Genomic DNA, 16,318 nt, shown 5'->3' with positions numbered 1-16,318 from the left:
TCCTGGTCCCACAAAACTCTTTAAAACGTAAGTAAGGACAATAAAGGAAATTTGAAATGTACCATGTGAAGAGCACATTTTTCATTTCATAAAATATGTCATGTTGCAGGGAAAGCAGCTGTTCCGGTTTCTGAGGCTCACGATGATGATGATGGTGATTGGGAAGGTAAAAGAATTTGCTCTGCCCCAGATGAAACTCCGCACTCCAGCCGCCGTAAGTACTCAATATTTCTTGCAAAATGGAGAATCAGAAAGGGAATCTCCCTTTTCATAATTCTTGGAAAAATTGCAGGATCACCAATTTCAACTGGAGCCCGCCAAAGGGAAGCACCTCCAGAAAGAATGACCATGCAGAAAATTGCTTGGCTAAAGGGACTCAATCCAAAGGCGGTTTCTCCTGAAACAAAACTGGCGTTAAAAACTGCACAAGAGTACCAGCAAAAGGCAAGGATATACAAGTACATGCTGACGCTATCTCGAAGAAAAAATGGGACCCTAAGAAGATTTGCAAAGAAGAAAACCATTCTTGAAATTGAACAAATGCTGATATCTCCTGGAGCTAAACAAATCCTTGAAGCTGAGCTTCGAAATTTCAAAAAGAAGCCCAAAGGAAGAAGATGGACACACAAGGACAAGACATTTGCTGCATCAATTTTTAAACGAAGTCCTAGAACATACAGATGGCTTGCCAGATATTTAACATTGCCTTCTGAGAGTACCCTAAGAATATTTATTGCAAAGGGTGTTCCATACGAGTGCGGAGTCTCTGAAGCGTCCTTGAGGCATATTGAAAGACTTTGTAAAAAATTGAGCCGCAAGGATCGCTGCTGCAGCGTAGCCTTTGATGAAGTGGCCCTTGAGGCAGGAGTCTATTTTTGTAGAGTCACCAAAAAATTATGTGGGCTGGAAGACTATGGAAGCCATGGGAAGACAACAGGACTTGCGGACAAGGCTCTTGTTTTTATGGCCCAAGGGCTTCACAAAAAGTGGAAGCTTCCAGTCGCATACTATTTAGTAAAAGGTCAGACACCGACAAACGTTCTGGCTAGGCTTGTTAAGGATGTTGTTGCGGCCCTTATGAAAATTGGACTTAAAGTTCTGGCTACAGTGTCTGACATGGGATCTAATAACAGAGCTGCTGTAAACAAATTAAGGTCAAACTGTGAGGAGGGAGAGTACGAACCTGCTTACAAAGTTGATGGTCAACTGATTGTTCATGTGTGGGATGTTCCCCACATAGCAAAAAATGTCAGAAACAATTTCATGAGGAGCAATGTTATTTTCAGCTCCATGCATGAAGCAGCCAAATATGATCATCTGATAGCATACAAGAAATACGATGAAAATGACCTCTGCCGAACTTCTGGGCTGACGAATGAAGTATTGTTTCCCAAGGGCAGGGGAAAGATGAAAGTGACCACAGCTGTCAAACTCATGAGTTCCACAACGGCATCAGGAATGGCCTCGGTCATTTTGGCATCTGAGGGTCGAAAACTTGTAGAATGTGTGCCCACCATCCTCTTTCTTAGAGATGTAGACTTTTTTGTTGATATTACGAATGGCCCTGGAGCAAATGACAAAAAAAAACCTCAAAGATGCAACGTATCAAAGGAGTCACTTCATCATGAAGAGTGGAGGAAGATGGCAGCAAAATTAAAAGACTGGAAATTTGTATGGAAAAAAGGGGCAAGAAAGGGAAAACAACACGTACCACCATCTATCTCCGGCTGGATAGAAGATATAAAAGCCTTTCAGAGGCTGTGGAGTACGGTAGAAAAGTTGGGATTCAAATATCTAAATTTGAGACAGTTAAACCAAGACTGTCTTGAAAATTTTTTTTCCACTATAAGACAAAATAATGGATGTAATAAGAATCCCACATGTCAGCAATTCCAGTCGGCTTGCAGGACAGCCATTGCTAATAAGCTCACTTCATCAGGATCTAGGCACAAAAACTGCCTTGATGATGAGGCATTTCTGTTACCAGAGACAGGAGAGCCAGAAGCTGAGCCAACTGTGGTGGATATTGAGCCGCCATCAGATCCCATTCTGGTAAGGGGGGAAGACAACAGTTTCCCTGAATACAAAATTATAGGCTGCAAGACCAAACGTCAAGCACCTGCTTATATTTGTGGTTACTTTGCAAGAAAAATTTTGAGAACGAAAGAGTGCAAAAATTGCAGACTGTGTGAAAATTACTTGACAACAGATGAGAAAAATAGTGACCATGTACTCACCTCAGCAAGAGAGTTCAAGAAGTATCGCAGATCAAACAATAACAAAAGAGAAGAATTTAGAGAAGCCCTTGCCATGTATAGCAATGATGATGGTTCCAAAGCTTTAAAGTATGCATCTCCACAGTTGGTCAAAACATTTTTAAACATTCAGGGACAATTTGTGCATGGGATAAACAAGCAAATACATCTGGACCCTTATAAATGGACCGAAGAAATCTGCAATCAAACCATTCAAAGTGAAGAATTATGTCCAATTCATGATCTCAAAAAACAATTAGTGACTACAATAGCAACATTTTTGATGAAGACTCACTGCTTGAGGATTAACCAACTGATAAGAGACAAGAGACGACAAAAAGCGTTCATCAACAGAAGGCGTCACCAAGAGAAACAGCAAAAAAAGGGGAAGAGGAACTGGTCAGTTAATGTATCAGTTGTTTCTGATAATGTTACTGCTGAGGAGTACATGGACAGTTCTGATTCTGATGATGACATGATAGATGATCCAGAAAGCATTGACAACCTACAAGGTGAGAAAAGTAACAAAATTATGGATCCAAGCAACAATTTTTTAAAACACACTTATATCTAATTTATTTTTATTACAGACCAGAGCAACTCACCTAACCCATCGGTTCAAGAGAGCAATAACAGTGTTGTTTCTTTGGACCAAATGAACATATCAGAACACAACAGAGTCATTATGGATATACCTCATCAAATCATACCAGAGAACAACGGTCTAATTGTTCTGGATACACTTCAACAAATTTCCATACCAGAGGACAACAATACTTTCGTTCTAACTGAAGAGTTCTCACTTCTAGGTAAGAACACACTGTAGCACGGTGTTAGGTGTAAAATCAACTTGTTGCTGCTGTTGTTTAAAACTAAAAGGGAAATAATTTTTTTTTGTTAAATATGTTATGACGACAACTTGGTTGGCAATCAATTTAAATCGAATTACCTTTTACAGATGAACTTGAATTGAACACTCCTGAAGAAAACATTTTCCTTGGAGCTCCAGTTACTGGTAAGATAATAAACTGCATCGAATGATCAGGGTGTGGCTTGGAGTAGCCTCAATGATTTCAATTATTGGCTTTTAGTTGCAGGGCCATCAACGATACCTGCTAATCCACCCAATGATCCACCACCATCTGCGCCAGATCCTAAAACCAATGAAAGGTTATCATATGAATTTGTCGAAAATTTGGTGAAGATGGGCCAGGTAAGAAGTCAACTTACTTAACCAATTCCTAATCCCATAGCATGCTGAACACATTTTAATTTCACATTTTCCTCTGTCCACAGGTCATGAACTTGAAAGTGCCCGAAATGAAACAGTTCTTAAAAGGAAAATACAAAAATTTGTCTACATTGAAGAAAGCTGAGCTCGCTCAGCTCATCATAAAACATATCAACCCTGGATAACTTAAAGGACAAGAGCTCTCCAATTCTCACACTTCTTCATATTTGTTTGCAGCTCGTTTGTTTGAAGCTAATAATAATAATGTCTTTCCAGACTTGATGACATTCAACTTCTGTGTTATTTTCTTCATTTTCCTTCGTATTCCGCTGATAAAAGCTTGCTTTAACCAATTTTTTGATAGAAACGTAAAGAAAATGACGCGTTAGCGATTTGTAACACACGCCATACTTCAGTACCAACGGACGAAAAACAAAATAACCACCAACCCACGCGCCACCCGAAAGCACCCTGTTTTCACTTTTCTAGGTTGGTAGCCATGGAGGTAGGATTCGAAATAGCGTGTCTCCCCTCCATCCCGTGAGATAGCGCTCTTGGTTGAGTTACTCTATGTTTTGGACCATGATGTTTTGACGTGGTTGCCGCTGACGTTCCCCCTCCCTCCCCCACTACCTTCCCCCACTCCCGTACCGCAACGTTACGCAGTGAAGATCCTAGGAAGATCGCTCGCACGCACCTCCACTGCACTTTTCGTCACCAGTCCGAGGGCTCACGTGCCAGCTGCTCGGGAGCTGCAGGGCCACAGCCATCATAGAGTGACAGATTCGCGTGGTGTGGGCATCGCTCTTAAGACGAGTGAAGCAGCCAGCAGTTCGTTTCACGTCGCTGGCGCAACATCAAAGGTGAGTACGAAATGGTGTTACGCTGGAACACTTTTGTCTGCTTTTAGACACCCCCCCCCGCATGGAACGTACACACAAAATCTATGTGTGTAGTCAGTACACACTTCTAAGTGTGTACTCAGTGAGTACACACTTGCGAGGTGCATGCGCGGCATAGTGAAACCGCATGCTTTTCTATGTGTGTACTCACTGAGTACACACTTATAAGTGTGTACTCATTCAAGTACACACTTGTAGGTGCGTGCTTAGGCAAGTACACACCTAGAAGTGCATGCTTGTAAGCACGCATCTAGAAGTGTGTACTGAGTACACACATAGATTTTGTGTGTACCCTGCGAGAAAAAAGTACGAAACATGTCTGGTTAATAATTTGCCTGGACCGTCCGTACTTGCCAACTACGGAACGTTCCGTACTTTTTTTCCGTACCCATTTACATGGGTTCATATGGAGCAAGTACGGAACGTTCCGTACTTTTCTCCGTACCTCCGTACTATATTTTTCTGTACCATTTCCGTACAAAAGTACGGAATTTTTTACAGTGTAGCGTTACGCTAGCTCGGACCGCCACATCCCGCTGAGCGTTACGTTACGCAAGAATCCTGATCTGAACGCCCCCTCCAATTTACTGTTTATTATTATTGTTGTTAAAATGCGTGTTGCAGATGGAGCTCAACTCTCTACCTGACGATGTGCTGCTCGAAGTACTGAGTTATCTGGATGAAGATGAACTGCTGGAGAGTCGCGCCGTCTGCCGCCGTTGGAGAGAGTTGGCGCTGCACCCATTGATTTGGCAGGACAAGTGTATTCATTTTTTGATGAGGTAAGTCTGCTGTTTACGACACATTACCTCTCTAGGCATGAGGTCACTGCCCTTTGGGGTGGTGGCCCTTGAAGCCGGCTTTTCACCCGTTTTGTTCACCGGTCAAGCATATTAGACGTATTTTTTTCTCGCGACATTTGTACTTACTCTGCAAACTGAAGTGTGTACATAGTACACTCTTATTAGAGCATGCTTCCAAGTACACACTTATTTACAGCATACTTGCTAGGCACACACTAAAATAGAGTGTACATTGCATGTACACGCTAAATAAGAGTGTACCTGGCAAGTACACTTAAACTGGCCCATGCTTAGATAGGACTTATCGAGTGTATTTTAGCGTGTGCATGGAAGGTACACACTTATTTCGCGTGTACTTGCCAGGTACACTCTTTTTTAGCGTGTGCCTAGCAAGTATGCTGTAAATAAGAGTGTACTATGTACACACTTCAGTTTGCGGAGTACTTAGAGTCGATGTTAAACCACAACAAACCTACAAAAAAATCAAGGCAATTTTCAATTGAGAAATGATTGTACCCTTAAAGTGCAGCAACTGTTCTACAAAGTAGATGGAACCGGCATGACGAGGGCAGTTCAGTCCAGGCCTCGTAGTAGTATGTACAATTCTCGTTCTACTTTTTACAATCCCGGTTGCACCTATTTTTAGTTTTCGTTGTAAGGGAGGGTGGGGCACCATGACCACTGGGGTACCATGACCACCCCTCTCGCTCTCGGGATCTACTTTGCCGACGGCAACCGGACTTTCGAGAGAATAGAATTCTAACTATTTTCAGCCAGAGTCCTATCTTTTAGCTTCAAGGGTACGACCATAGCACCTCGCCAAAATTTTTGTTACAGCGTTTTGGCTAAATTAGTCGTATTTCAAATCTGGGATATTGTTTCTCACTCTCACATTTGAGAAAATAAGTTCAAGTCCAAGGAATGCAATAAAATTTTTCAGTCGGTCGACCCTCTTTTTTCAAGATCCTGATGTGGACAATTTTTGGGAGCGGCCTTTGTTGGGACCAGATCTGGTCCTTCCTACGGCATGGACTGTACGAAAGAACGGTAACTTCTGTTAAAAAACTACGGAATATTTTGTAAAACAAGTACGGTAAATACTGCAGACTGTACGGTGGATACTGGTTTTTGAAGTACGGTAAAGTTTGGCAAAAAAATTATCCAGGATTTACGGTCATTTTTTCTCAGAGTGCTGTTCTGTTCTTCCCCGCCCTGACCCTACAATAATGTTTTACATTGCAGCACCGAGCTTATTGCCATCGCTTTCCGTCTCGTGCCACGTTTGCACAATCTTCGGATGAATCTTTCAATTCACGGCGATGCCTGCGACGTTCTTCTGGTCACACCGACTGCTATTTCCGAGGTCACTCTCGTGTTCGAAGCGAAGGACGCCCTGCTTGTTGCGCTGATACTTTCAAGGTACTCTAAATTGCTCGTACTTTTTTTTTGCGCACAGCTTTTGCACAGAACAGGCCTTGCGCGCGAAACACTCGAATTCGTGCTAAGTTGCGCACAAATTCGAGCATTCTAAGACGTATACCACTTTGAGGAAAGTTCATGCTCCCTACAGCAATTCAGAGTGTAGATGGACGACTTGGTGAAGTGACCCCATGACCTTGGGAGTGCTCCACTGTCACGATTTTCATTTATTTACTGTAGATGTGTTGGTTTAATTTTGCACATGACCGAACACAATTTCGTGCATGCAGATATTTTTTGCGCAAGTATGTACGCACAGTCACTCTAATTCGTGCGAAATTTCGACCAAACTTGGAGGCAAGAAGCTCTCAATTGCGTGAAGCTTGGTGAGGCTGCATGCTAAAATTGTTGCAATGTTGTAAGTGTGTTAATCATGTTCGCAGGCAAGCCTCTCTTGGACGGTTGAAGAAGGTATCGTTGAGCGTGACAGATGACATCATCAGGACATCGCACCGAGGACTCCGTGCACTTCTCCTGCAGATATGCCAAGCTCCCGGTGAGTACACCACTAAATTACTATGTAGTTTCTTCGTGCATAGCTTTGCGCAAAATGAAGCTTGCGCGTAAAATGTACGAATTTGTGCGCAAGAACGCACATGGTGCTGCATAACAGTGCTTATTTCCATGCTTAGCTCTGCACGAAATCCTCGTCTTCAAAATGCCTGCTGAATTCTGCGCAAAGCTATGCACAAATTAACTACACAATACTTGCAGGTCGTAGGTTCTTGATTCGCCTTTATAGTTTTCAGTTCATTATTGCAGTTGTTAACAAGTTAACACTGAACTAACTGAAGCGTAGTCGCAATTTAGGTTTTACCAGAGTTTTTCCATGAACCTGACTGTGTATACGACTGTTTAAGAATGGATGTACAGAAACAATCAGATGGGTGAAAATTTAGACGTTCCAAAACATAGTATGTCATTATGACTCAAAGCTGAATTAATGTCGTTGGATCTGGAAAGGAACAATTTGTCGTAGAAGCACAATATACTTGTCACTCCAAATGACAATATATTCGCTATTATCTGCTCCGTTAGAATAAATGGTGAATATTATTGGAATCCTCATATATTTCGTTCCTCTAAGTCATAGGGAGAGACAACTATGATTAGAAGTAGAACCATGACAAATATAGTTAGGGACAGAAGCACGACAAATATTGATATCAATATTTGTCGTAGACATTACAAAACCGTTTTTGACTGACACTACTTGTCACTGACTACCTATATTTGTCGTAGGTCAACGACTTGTTTTTTGATAGGTGGACTGTTAACATGCTATTACATGTTTGTTGTTGTTAAATTATCCTTAAGTTGCAATGTCGCTAAGTTCCGACAAAACTTTTTATCAGCGTGAACCAATTCCAGCCGTTGATGGTTTCCTTTATGTTTCAGGAAGCAGAGTTATATTATGTAGTATTGTGCCAGGAAATAAATTTTCATCCCCCTTTGCGTTGTTTCTTTTGTGCAGTATTGCAATCAATGAGCTTGAAGTTGAACGTGGACGATGAGGATGTTTTGGATGTCATCGAAGCGAAGGTGCCTGTGCCAGCGTCTCTGAAACAACTTATTTGCCGGGCACGCTTGGAACCTTACCTGGAGCTGCTTATGGAATGGCATGCGAATACACTGGAAGTAAGTTTTTTTTTTTTGCTCCTGATTCCGATTCTATCTTTTCGACGGACGCAGAGCCTAAACTGGTCTTGATTTACTGCCGCTCCTTGCTGCAGGACGTGAGCCTCTCGTCCGACGGCCCGCGATTGACGTCGCTGCTCGCCGCCATGCCGCGCCTGCGCAAGCTGTCCTGCCCCATGCTGACGGACATGCAGTTGCTTCGGCAGTGCCGGTCCTTGACGTACCTGAAGCTCAACCTCAACCTCTCTTCGACGACGCGGAGGCGGTGGAGGCTGGCCTGCCGGGGGCGCGGCTCTTGCTGCGCTCGGCGGCCGCGCGCCTGGAGCACCTCAAGATCACCTACGCGCCGTACTCGTCCCCGGACGTCGTGGACCTGCTGCTCAGCATCGGCAGGCGGTCCGGCGTGACCGCGCTGCGCATCCTTAGGTTCATGATCATGCAGTGGGACCCGGAGATCCGTGACAGCGAGTCCTTCGACGAGGACGAGTCCGAGAGCCCTCCGCCGCAGCTGGTGCCTCTGGCCGCCATCCTGCCGAGGCTGCCGCTTCTCACCAGGCTGGACATCGACAGCGAGGCCTCGGACGCCTTCCTGGACGCGCTGGACGGACAGGTCAGTGGGCCGGAAGAACGGTGGAGGCGGCCAAAACTTGAGCTCCAGAGACGCTTAACATGGCTCGAACCGAACGTGTGACCCCACGTGTGACCCCTCTAATGGATTCCTCGTTCGGAGAGCAATCCGCTGATGGGGTCACACGTTCGGTTCGAGCCCATTCAGCTGTTCTGGAGCTAAAAATGCGTTAGGGATCTTGACCGCCTCCAATACACTGAGAATAAAAGAGTCACCACCTTCGCCCTTTCATTGAGTGACCTACGCATCGTCGCTGAAATTTGGGTGACGGGCCAGCGGTGACAATTTTGGGTAGTCATAAAATTATCGCCCAAATTTGGGTAACGTCGTCGGTCACGCCGTGAGGTCCCCGATGACGTCCTTCCGGGGCCACCACGGTGACTCCTTCACTTCCTCCTCCGCCTGCACGGCTACCTCGTGGTACGTCCTCGTATCTCAGAAAGTACTGGGCCTAGAACGAAACTGACTTCGGCGTTGGGCGCCGTGAGACCCAGAGGCCTCAACGCCACATGGCGGGCATCATGGTGGCCCCGGAAGGACGTAATCGGGGCCCTCGCGGGACCCAAATTTGGGCCCAAGGTCGCCGGCGATCGCCCTAACGCCGGATACCAAATTTCGGGTGATGATTTTTTTTCGTCACTCATAATTGGGCTGCATCACCCATTTGAAGGGTGGTGGTGTTATGGCCAATGCGTTCTCAGTGAGCGGTCCTCTGGCCCACTGTGCAGGTGGTGCCCCAACTGGAGCGGCTGGACATCCGCATGCCACGCGACTGCGCCTGCCACCACTCCTGGCTCCACGTCGAGGAAGAGCGGATGCGGCGAGTCATGAAGAGGTACCCGCGCCTGCACGTCTTCATCCATACAATCGACATGAACACCTGCAGGGAACGGGAAGGGGACTGCAGCTTCTGCAAGTCCCACTCCTGCCATGCCGACCTGCTAGACGACGTGCCCGTGCCCTGCCTGCTACGCAGCCACAGGGGTACTCGCTGCAATGTGAGTCACGTGGCCGACAAATATTTTCCGGACTTGTCTGGCTTTGAAATTTACATCGACACTAGTAGTGTATAACGTTGACAGCTGTTTTCCCATTACCAATTTTCTCATTGTATAGTCACGTTAAAATCTTAAAGGTAATCGTCACAGTTTAGGGTCTGTGACAAGCTGATTATTGCAGATCTCATTAATTGTTTTAACTTAATTATGAAAATTTTGTTACATAGCGTTGAAAATTTAATTTATGTTGTCAAGAGAATTATATTTTTCCGGCTGTTTGAGAAAACGGTAATGTTTTTTTGTCACCACATAGTTCTAAATTTTCATTTAAATCCTCCTTACAGTGAACAAAATTTGCTGTGCACCAGGACTTCAGCGTGACATATGCAACATGCTTCCCCAAAAGTTTCGCCAAACTGTCACCAGAGTTGTGGCAAAGTTGTGTGCTGACGTGGAAGCAATCGGGGGAAAGGGGACGGAAGTCGGCGCAAAACGGGAAGCCGCCCTTTGGCCGCGACATTTATAGTTGAAGCGTGAAAAGAACGCAGGGTCGGCACCACAGCAGTATACTGTTGTGGTTGGACTATTTAGAGCCCAGCCTTGCCAAGCCTTGTTCGTTACTAAGTCCGCGCTTTCGGCCTCAGGGAAATAGGTGCACCCGTAGTCCAGTGAGTGAGCACACTGTCAACACTGTCAACACGCCTCCCGATAACGATGCCGTGTTAGCGTGTCTCTCGAGACCTCCTCCTCACCGGTCGGCTGATGGTCTGCGATCGAACTCTCGGAATCTATGACGAGACACCCGCCCTCTGAGCGCCGAAGGGGAATGAGGGCTGCGCATTTTATTCTCTCGTTCAGAAACCCGCACCAACATAGTGCATGTGAAACGGGCATCGGGTGCTACAAATTTCATCGCACTGCGCAGTGGGCAAGGTGGAGCCGGACGGAATCCCGGTCGCGTTTGAAGCTCCAGAGTCGCTAACTTGGGCTCGAACCGAACGAGTGACCCCACCAATGGATTGCTCTCCGAACGAGGAATCCATTCGGTGGGGCCACACGCTCGGTTCCCGTCCTGTGTAGCAACTCTGGAGCTCAAAACCCGTCCGGGATTTTGATCGGATTTCTATCTTGAATTGTGACTACTCCAATATCATTGATTGCACACTAATTTGATGCTTCTCACCGGAGTTGCAAAGCAGATTATACGAATTCATGTGACAAGATTCGACAAGAATTTAGACTGTTGCAAAACACAACAATGGTCCGTCGACATCAAGAAGCAGTTGGCAACATAACTTTTCTAGACAATCAAAATTTTTAAGTAAACGTGATACGGCTGACATAATCACGATATCACATTAGTTTTAATGTAGATCAAAATTTGAACGAATATGACATGGTCTTATGAATACATAATGACGTCACAGTCGCTGTATAACAGTGTGCACCCAACACGCATGATGCCTCGGTTCGCTCGGTTTCACCTATTGGATTTCTCTGGCGCTCAAAACCGGTCCGGGATTTTGATCATCCGCCGCAGCTGGTCTTCTGGCCCACTGTGCGCTGTAGGACAGCCTGACAGTGTATCTGGCTGCTAAAAACCAATGTATGTAGAATATTTTGCCGTTTAGCTTGATGCACACACCGACACACTCAAGCCAGAAGACCGGCGCGGGGCCGGCAGCCAAAACTCTAGACGCGTTTAGGGCTACAGAGTCGCTGAACAGGACTCGAACCGGGCGTGTGACCCCACCAATGGATTCCTCGTTGGGAGAGCAATCCATTGGTGGGGTGAGGTCACACGCTCGGTCCGAGTCCCAATTAGCGACTCTAAAGTTCTAAAGGCGTCCGGGTTTTCGACCACCTCCACCGCAACGGTCTTCTGGCCCACTGAACGCCACTGAATCGCCAGTTGAGCAGGTGCTGCCGGACGCAAACAATGTTCCGATGCCTGTCCGTGGCGCTGGCCTTCTGGGCTGCCGTGGGGGTGCCGTTCCCGTTCGGGAAGACAAGTCGCTGGTAAGAACCACTGTAAAAAATTCCGTACTTTTGTACGGAAATGGTACTGAAAAATATAGTACGGAGGTACGGAGAAAAGTACGGAACGTTCCGTACTTGCTCCATATGAACCCATGTAAATGGGTACGGAAAAAGAGTACGGAACGTTCCGTAGTTGGCAAGTACGGACGGTCCAGGCAAATTATTGACCATACATTTTCCGTACTTTTTTTGGCCCGCCCTTCTATTCAAAAAATAGGGGGAGGGCCTATGCATTTGCCTTTGTGTCTGTTGTTGTTGTTGTTGTTGTAGTTGTTTTTTGTTGTTGTTGGCGTCTGTGTACAAGGAAGGAGTTGAGCTAGAGTAACCAGATTTGGAGGGTACTTCAGGAGTACCGTCCAAACAAATAATCCGGTGGTGCAAATCCCGTCCGGGTCGCACAAGGGCTGGTGCAGGTGCATCATGGTTTACATGAGCGGGAGGGGGATTTCCGCCATTATTGGTGCTAGCAGGGCTTATAGGGGTATTTTTGGAATCAGGGCGACGAGACAAGATGAATGGACCTGGTCCCGACCCCATCGGCCGCTTTCCCAGTTGCCAGATCAGGATCTTCAAAAAAGGGGTCGACCGACTAAAAAACTTATTGCAGATTTCGATCGGTCTCAGCAAGCCCTTTTTCAACGAGGAGTCGGAGAGGGGGTCCAGGAGCCCGACTTTGTCTATTAGTCACATCAGGATCTTAAAAAAAGGGGGGTCGACCGACTGAAAATTTTTACTTAAGTTTTCGATAGGTCTTGGCAAGACCTCTTCAACGAGGGGTCGGAAGGGGGGTCCAGGAGCCCGCCTTAGTGAGTTATGGGAAAAAGTGCGACGGACTCGTTTTGCGCTCCTGCTGTGCCTCTATTGCAAGGAGTTGCAGTAGCATGGCAATAGGGGTTTTTCCCGGAAATAAGGGTTAAGAGACAAATGAAATGGACATATTCTAAGGACAGTTGGAGTAAAAAGTGTAAGGACTTTTGCATATTGGGAAAAGAAGGGCGGGCCTAAGTCACGATGGTACATCGATAACTTTGCTTTACCCGCTCACGGGGGGTGTGATGCGAGCGGGGCCCAAGGCCCGGGCCTTCGACTGGCCAAGTTGGTCTGATGCGAGGGCCGAAGGCCCGAGAAAAAGGGCCCCCGGCAGGCCAAGCTGGGGCCGGCCCCCCGTCGAACCGAGTTGCCGGGGCAGCGAAGCGGAGCTGGCAACTCGGTTCGACGGAAGGGGGGGCCCTAGCTTGTTCTCACAGTGACGCTCGCTTCGCTCTAAAAGTTTTACAATGAAATTATGGCCACGTTCCAGTGAATATGGCGCAAGCATAAGACGAATCAATATTTTTTCGTACAACGCGAATCTTTTCAGTATTCACTGTGTAAATACGAAGAAACACTACCCACTATAAATTACTATGTAGGTTTTTCTGCGCGTCAATACACGAAATTAAACATGCACTTCGTAACGTACAAATTTGTGCGCAACAATGCACGATTTTCTGCACACTAGCGCACGAAATCGAGCATTGTCGAATTCGTGCGTTACGAAGTGCATGTTTAATTTCGTCCATTGGGGCGCAGAAAAACCTACATAGTAATTTAGTATGTGCCTTTCGTAATTCGTATTATGGATGCGCCATTTCCCTCGTAATGTGTCAGGCAGAAACTGAGTGACCCCAGTTCAAAATTAGGGTAGAGTGCCGAACATGGATCGGGATACCAAACATGGATCATTTCTGTTTTGGGGGTCTATAACTAAAGACCAGTTGACCAGATTCTAAATTTCTGTCTTTCCTTGCTCAGACTGACCCTTTGACTGTTCGATGTGAATCTGAAAAGTTTGTAACTGCGCCCTCTACTCTGCAGGGTTGCGTTTAGAAAGACCCCTAAAACAGGCCCCCGAAAATCGAGGGAAAAATGACGTTAAAAAAGGTGATTTTGCACCCCTGATTCGGGGCCAAGCAATCACCGCAGTCACTTCAAATTTTTCATCGTGCACTTTGGACAGACTACTTTGAATTTTGGGACTACTGAATGAAACCTTGCTTTGTGTCCGTACGCTGGTGGGGTGATCCATGTTTGGGACCACCCTAACCTAACCTTAGCAAAAATAGCCATATTTTCTTGTCCGCACAACTTCCAAAGTATTCGAGTTAGAGGTACCTTTTTTGGAGCCATAGACCAGTAAGGTAAACATCAATATTAGATTTAAAAAAGTAGTCAACCCATATTTAAATTTCGATCTAGAAAGATTATTTAAAAAGTGATCCATGTTTGGTACCTTACCCTACCCCAACGATTATAAAGAAAGATGTGGTGCGTGTTTGCTGACTGTTTCTGAGGTGCCCACATGAAAGCGAAATGTTCCGAAACCTGGTCGAAATCGGTCCGAATCAGTCCGAACACCCTCGGACTGTTCCATAGAGCGCCCGAGCCGGGTCGGACTGTCCGCCACGAGCCCGCGTCGGGACTGGACTGCCCGATGGATGCCCGATCAGATGATGCTTCCATCGGACTGCCCCGTACGGAGCCCGTAGACCCTAGTCCCGAAAGCGACTTGTCCGGCAGACCGATCGGCGCGAGCCGAGTGTGGCGGACTGTCCCTGCCGGTGCAGGCGCGGAAAAGCCCGCTGGCCCGGGCCGGTCGGAGGCGCTCTCTGATTTGGGTTTGGCCAGGAGGGGAGCCTTAATCCTTCGGCAACTCGGAAAGTTTTGGGCCCCCTCGGCACGCAAAACGTCAGTCTCCAGCTGCCCTCCAAGGTGCACGCATCGCGTTTGCCTGCGTCAGAGTCCACTCGCTCGGCGCGCTGAAGCAATGTCGCCTCCGCGCGCTGCAGCCTTGCGCAGGGAACGAACCAGTTGGACGGAAAAGAGTGTGGTTCAGTTTGAAAAATTTTCTGCTGATGATCGTTTGTGACGCTAGTGACTCCACGCTTGCTGTTGTTTGCATCTCCCAACACGAAAGGGACTGGCGGTGAGAGGGCGAGAGGTGTTATCATTTAATTCGCCTTTCCCCGTTCACTCTCGTCCCCAAAGTGCTTTCCATCGGAAATTATTTTTATCCTACATATCAACTATTTGATTACTATCGTAAGTTCAAATCCAGTGCCAAGTTTGCCTGCCACAAAAGTGGCACGCCGTTTTGAATGCTAAACATTGGCAAGCCCTGACCTGAAATCTTCCAGTTTGCCTAAACTTAGCGCTTCGGCCGCCAGCAATGCCCAAATTTAGCGAACTCGGAAGTATTTCAGGTCCAGGCTTGCCAATTTTCAACATTCAAAACGGCTTGCCAATGCACCGGCTTTGCAGTGTTGCCTGCACTGCACTTGCAGAGGGAGGGGAGGGGATTCCGAAGGGAGGAGAGGGGTTTCGGGAGGGAGGGGAAGGGTGGGGGGCGGCGGGGAGCAGCCCGCCCTGCTCGCCGGCCTGCTTCGGGTTAGTCCGAAAAGAGTCCGAATCTAGTCGTCGGACAACACCCGAAACCTTGCCGGATTTCTAACATTCTGGATGTCAGCCGGACCAGTCCGGTGGAACCGTTTTCGGACATAGCCCCCGCTCGGGCTGTTTTGGGATCCTTTCTTTTTCATATGGGTGCACCGGCGTGGCCCCGAAGCCATGGTGTTGGGCATAGCCATGCGGCATTTCCCCAGAGGAGGCTTGGTCGTGGTGTCCGACGACGTCGTGGGCGCCTACACTGCGACCCGGGGCATCCTGGAGGCCGGTGTCTGGCCTGTCATTTCAATGTCGTCATCGTACAGGTGAGACTGCAGAAAAATTCCGTAGCGCACCAAAAAAAAGACTCTGGACAGTGGGGACCCCACCAAAGGATTCCTCGTTCGGAGAGCAATCCATTGGTGGGGTCACACGTTCGGTTCGAGTTCGATGTAGCGACTCTATAGAGCTCAAAACGCGTCCGGGATTTTGACCGCGTCCACCGGTCTTCTGGCCCACTGTGTACATTTGTGGCAGGGCGCCGCGTCGGCTGTGGCTCGTGCGGCATCGGGCTGCCTGTTTCGTCCTCGTCGGCGACCGCCGCCGCATTCGCAGTGTGCTGGACGGCCTCCGAAACAACGAGCAGACCTGGTGGAACAGCTCGGCTCTTTTCCTGCTGGTGCTCCACCGGTCGGACGACGTCGCGGAGATGCACCGCTGGATGCTCGGAATCCACGTCACCAACGTGGTCATGGCCCTGCTCCCGGAGGACGAGCCACCAGGTGCACTGCAAAAAAATTCCGTGGTTTAGTACGGAAAATGGGGTGCGGAAAAGATACAAACCCTCCGTACTGGTTCTCTGTGGTCTCCATAACGATCTCAGGTAAACTGGCACGGAAAACATGTACAGAACTTCCGTGG

At 47.3% G+C, this 16,318-nt stretch overlaps 3 protein-coding genes across 11 annotated transcripts in view; all 3 read left to right on the top strand.

The window, feature by feature from the left end:
- The window catches only part of LOC117648508, a 3,992-nt gene extending 3,718 nt beyond the window's left edge, over positions 1–274 (top strand). Inside the window, exon 5 of the mRNA XM_034391014.1 lies at positions 110–274. Coding sequence (XP_034246905.1) covers positions 110–274 — 165 coding nt within the window. The remainder of the gene's footprint in view (positions 1–109) is intronic.
- The window catches only part of LOC117648214, a 16,367-nt gene extending 6,153 nt beyond the window's left edge, over positions 1–10,214 (top strand). For 3 of the 9 annotated variants that reach the window (XR_004587872.1, XR_004587871.1, XR_004587874.1), the window contains exons 2-7: positions 5,013–5,170; positions 6,434–6,610; positions 7,054–7,166; positions 8,145–8,308; positions 8,404–8,918; positions 9,607–9,743. Coding sequence is in view for 1 of the 9 variants with exons in the window: in XM_034390592.1 (XP_034246483.1) it covers positions 8,287–8,308; positions 8,404–8,918; positions 9,665–10,009 (882 nt within the window). In the remaining 8 variants the exon portion in view is untranslated. Of the gene's footprint in view, positions 1–4,139; positions 4,350–4,375; positions 4,442–4,477; positions 4,528–4,575; positions 4,599–5,012; positions 5,171–6,433; positions 6,611–7,053; positions 7,167–8,144; positions 8,309–8,403; positions 8,919–9,606 lie in introns of those variants that run through there. The other 6 variants (XR_004587870.1, XR_004587867.1, XR_004587869.1 and 3 more) reach the window with 6 other exon arrangements.
- On the top strand, positions 21–3,915 carry LOC117648507. The gene is made up of 5 exons (XM_034391013.1): positions 21–2,767; positions 2,846–3,064; positions 3,214–3,270; positions 3,347–3,468; positions 3,552–3,915. The coding sequence occupies exons 1-5, from the start codon at positions 343–345 to the stop codon at positions 3,669–3,671; spliced, it is 2,943 nt and encodes a 980-aa protein (XP_034246904.1). The 5' UTR covers positions 21–342; the 3' UTR covers positions 3,672–3,915.
- Positions 10,215–16,318: the final 6,104 nt, after the last annotated feature.

Source organism: Thrips palmi, unplaced genomic scaffold (assembly GCF_012932325.1).
Source record: "Thrips palmi isolate BJ-2018 unplaced genomic scaffold, TpBJ-2018v1 HiC_scaffold_3, whole genome shotgun sequence".
NCBI classification, from domain to species: Eukaryota; Metazoa; Arthropoda; class Insecta; order Thysanoptera; family Thripidae; genus Thrips; species Thrips palmi.
Note: the sequence above shows the minus strand (reverse complement) of the source record. Positions and strands in the feature narration are given on the sequence as shown.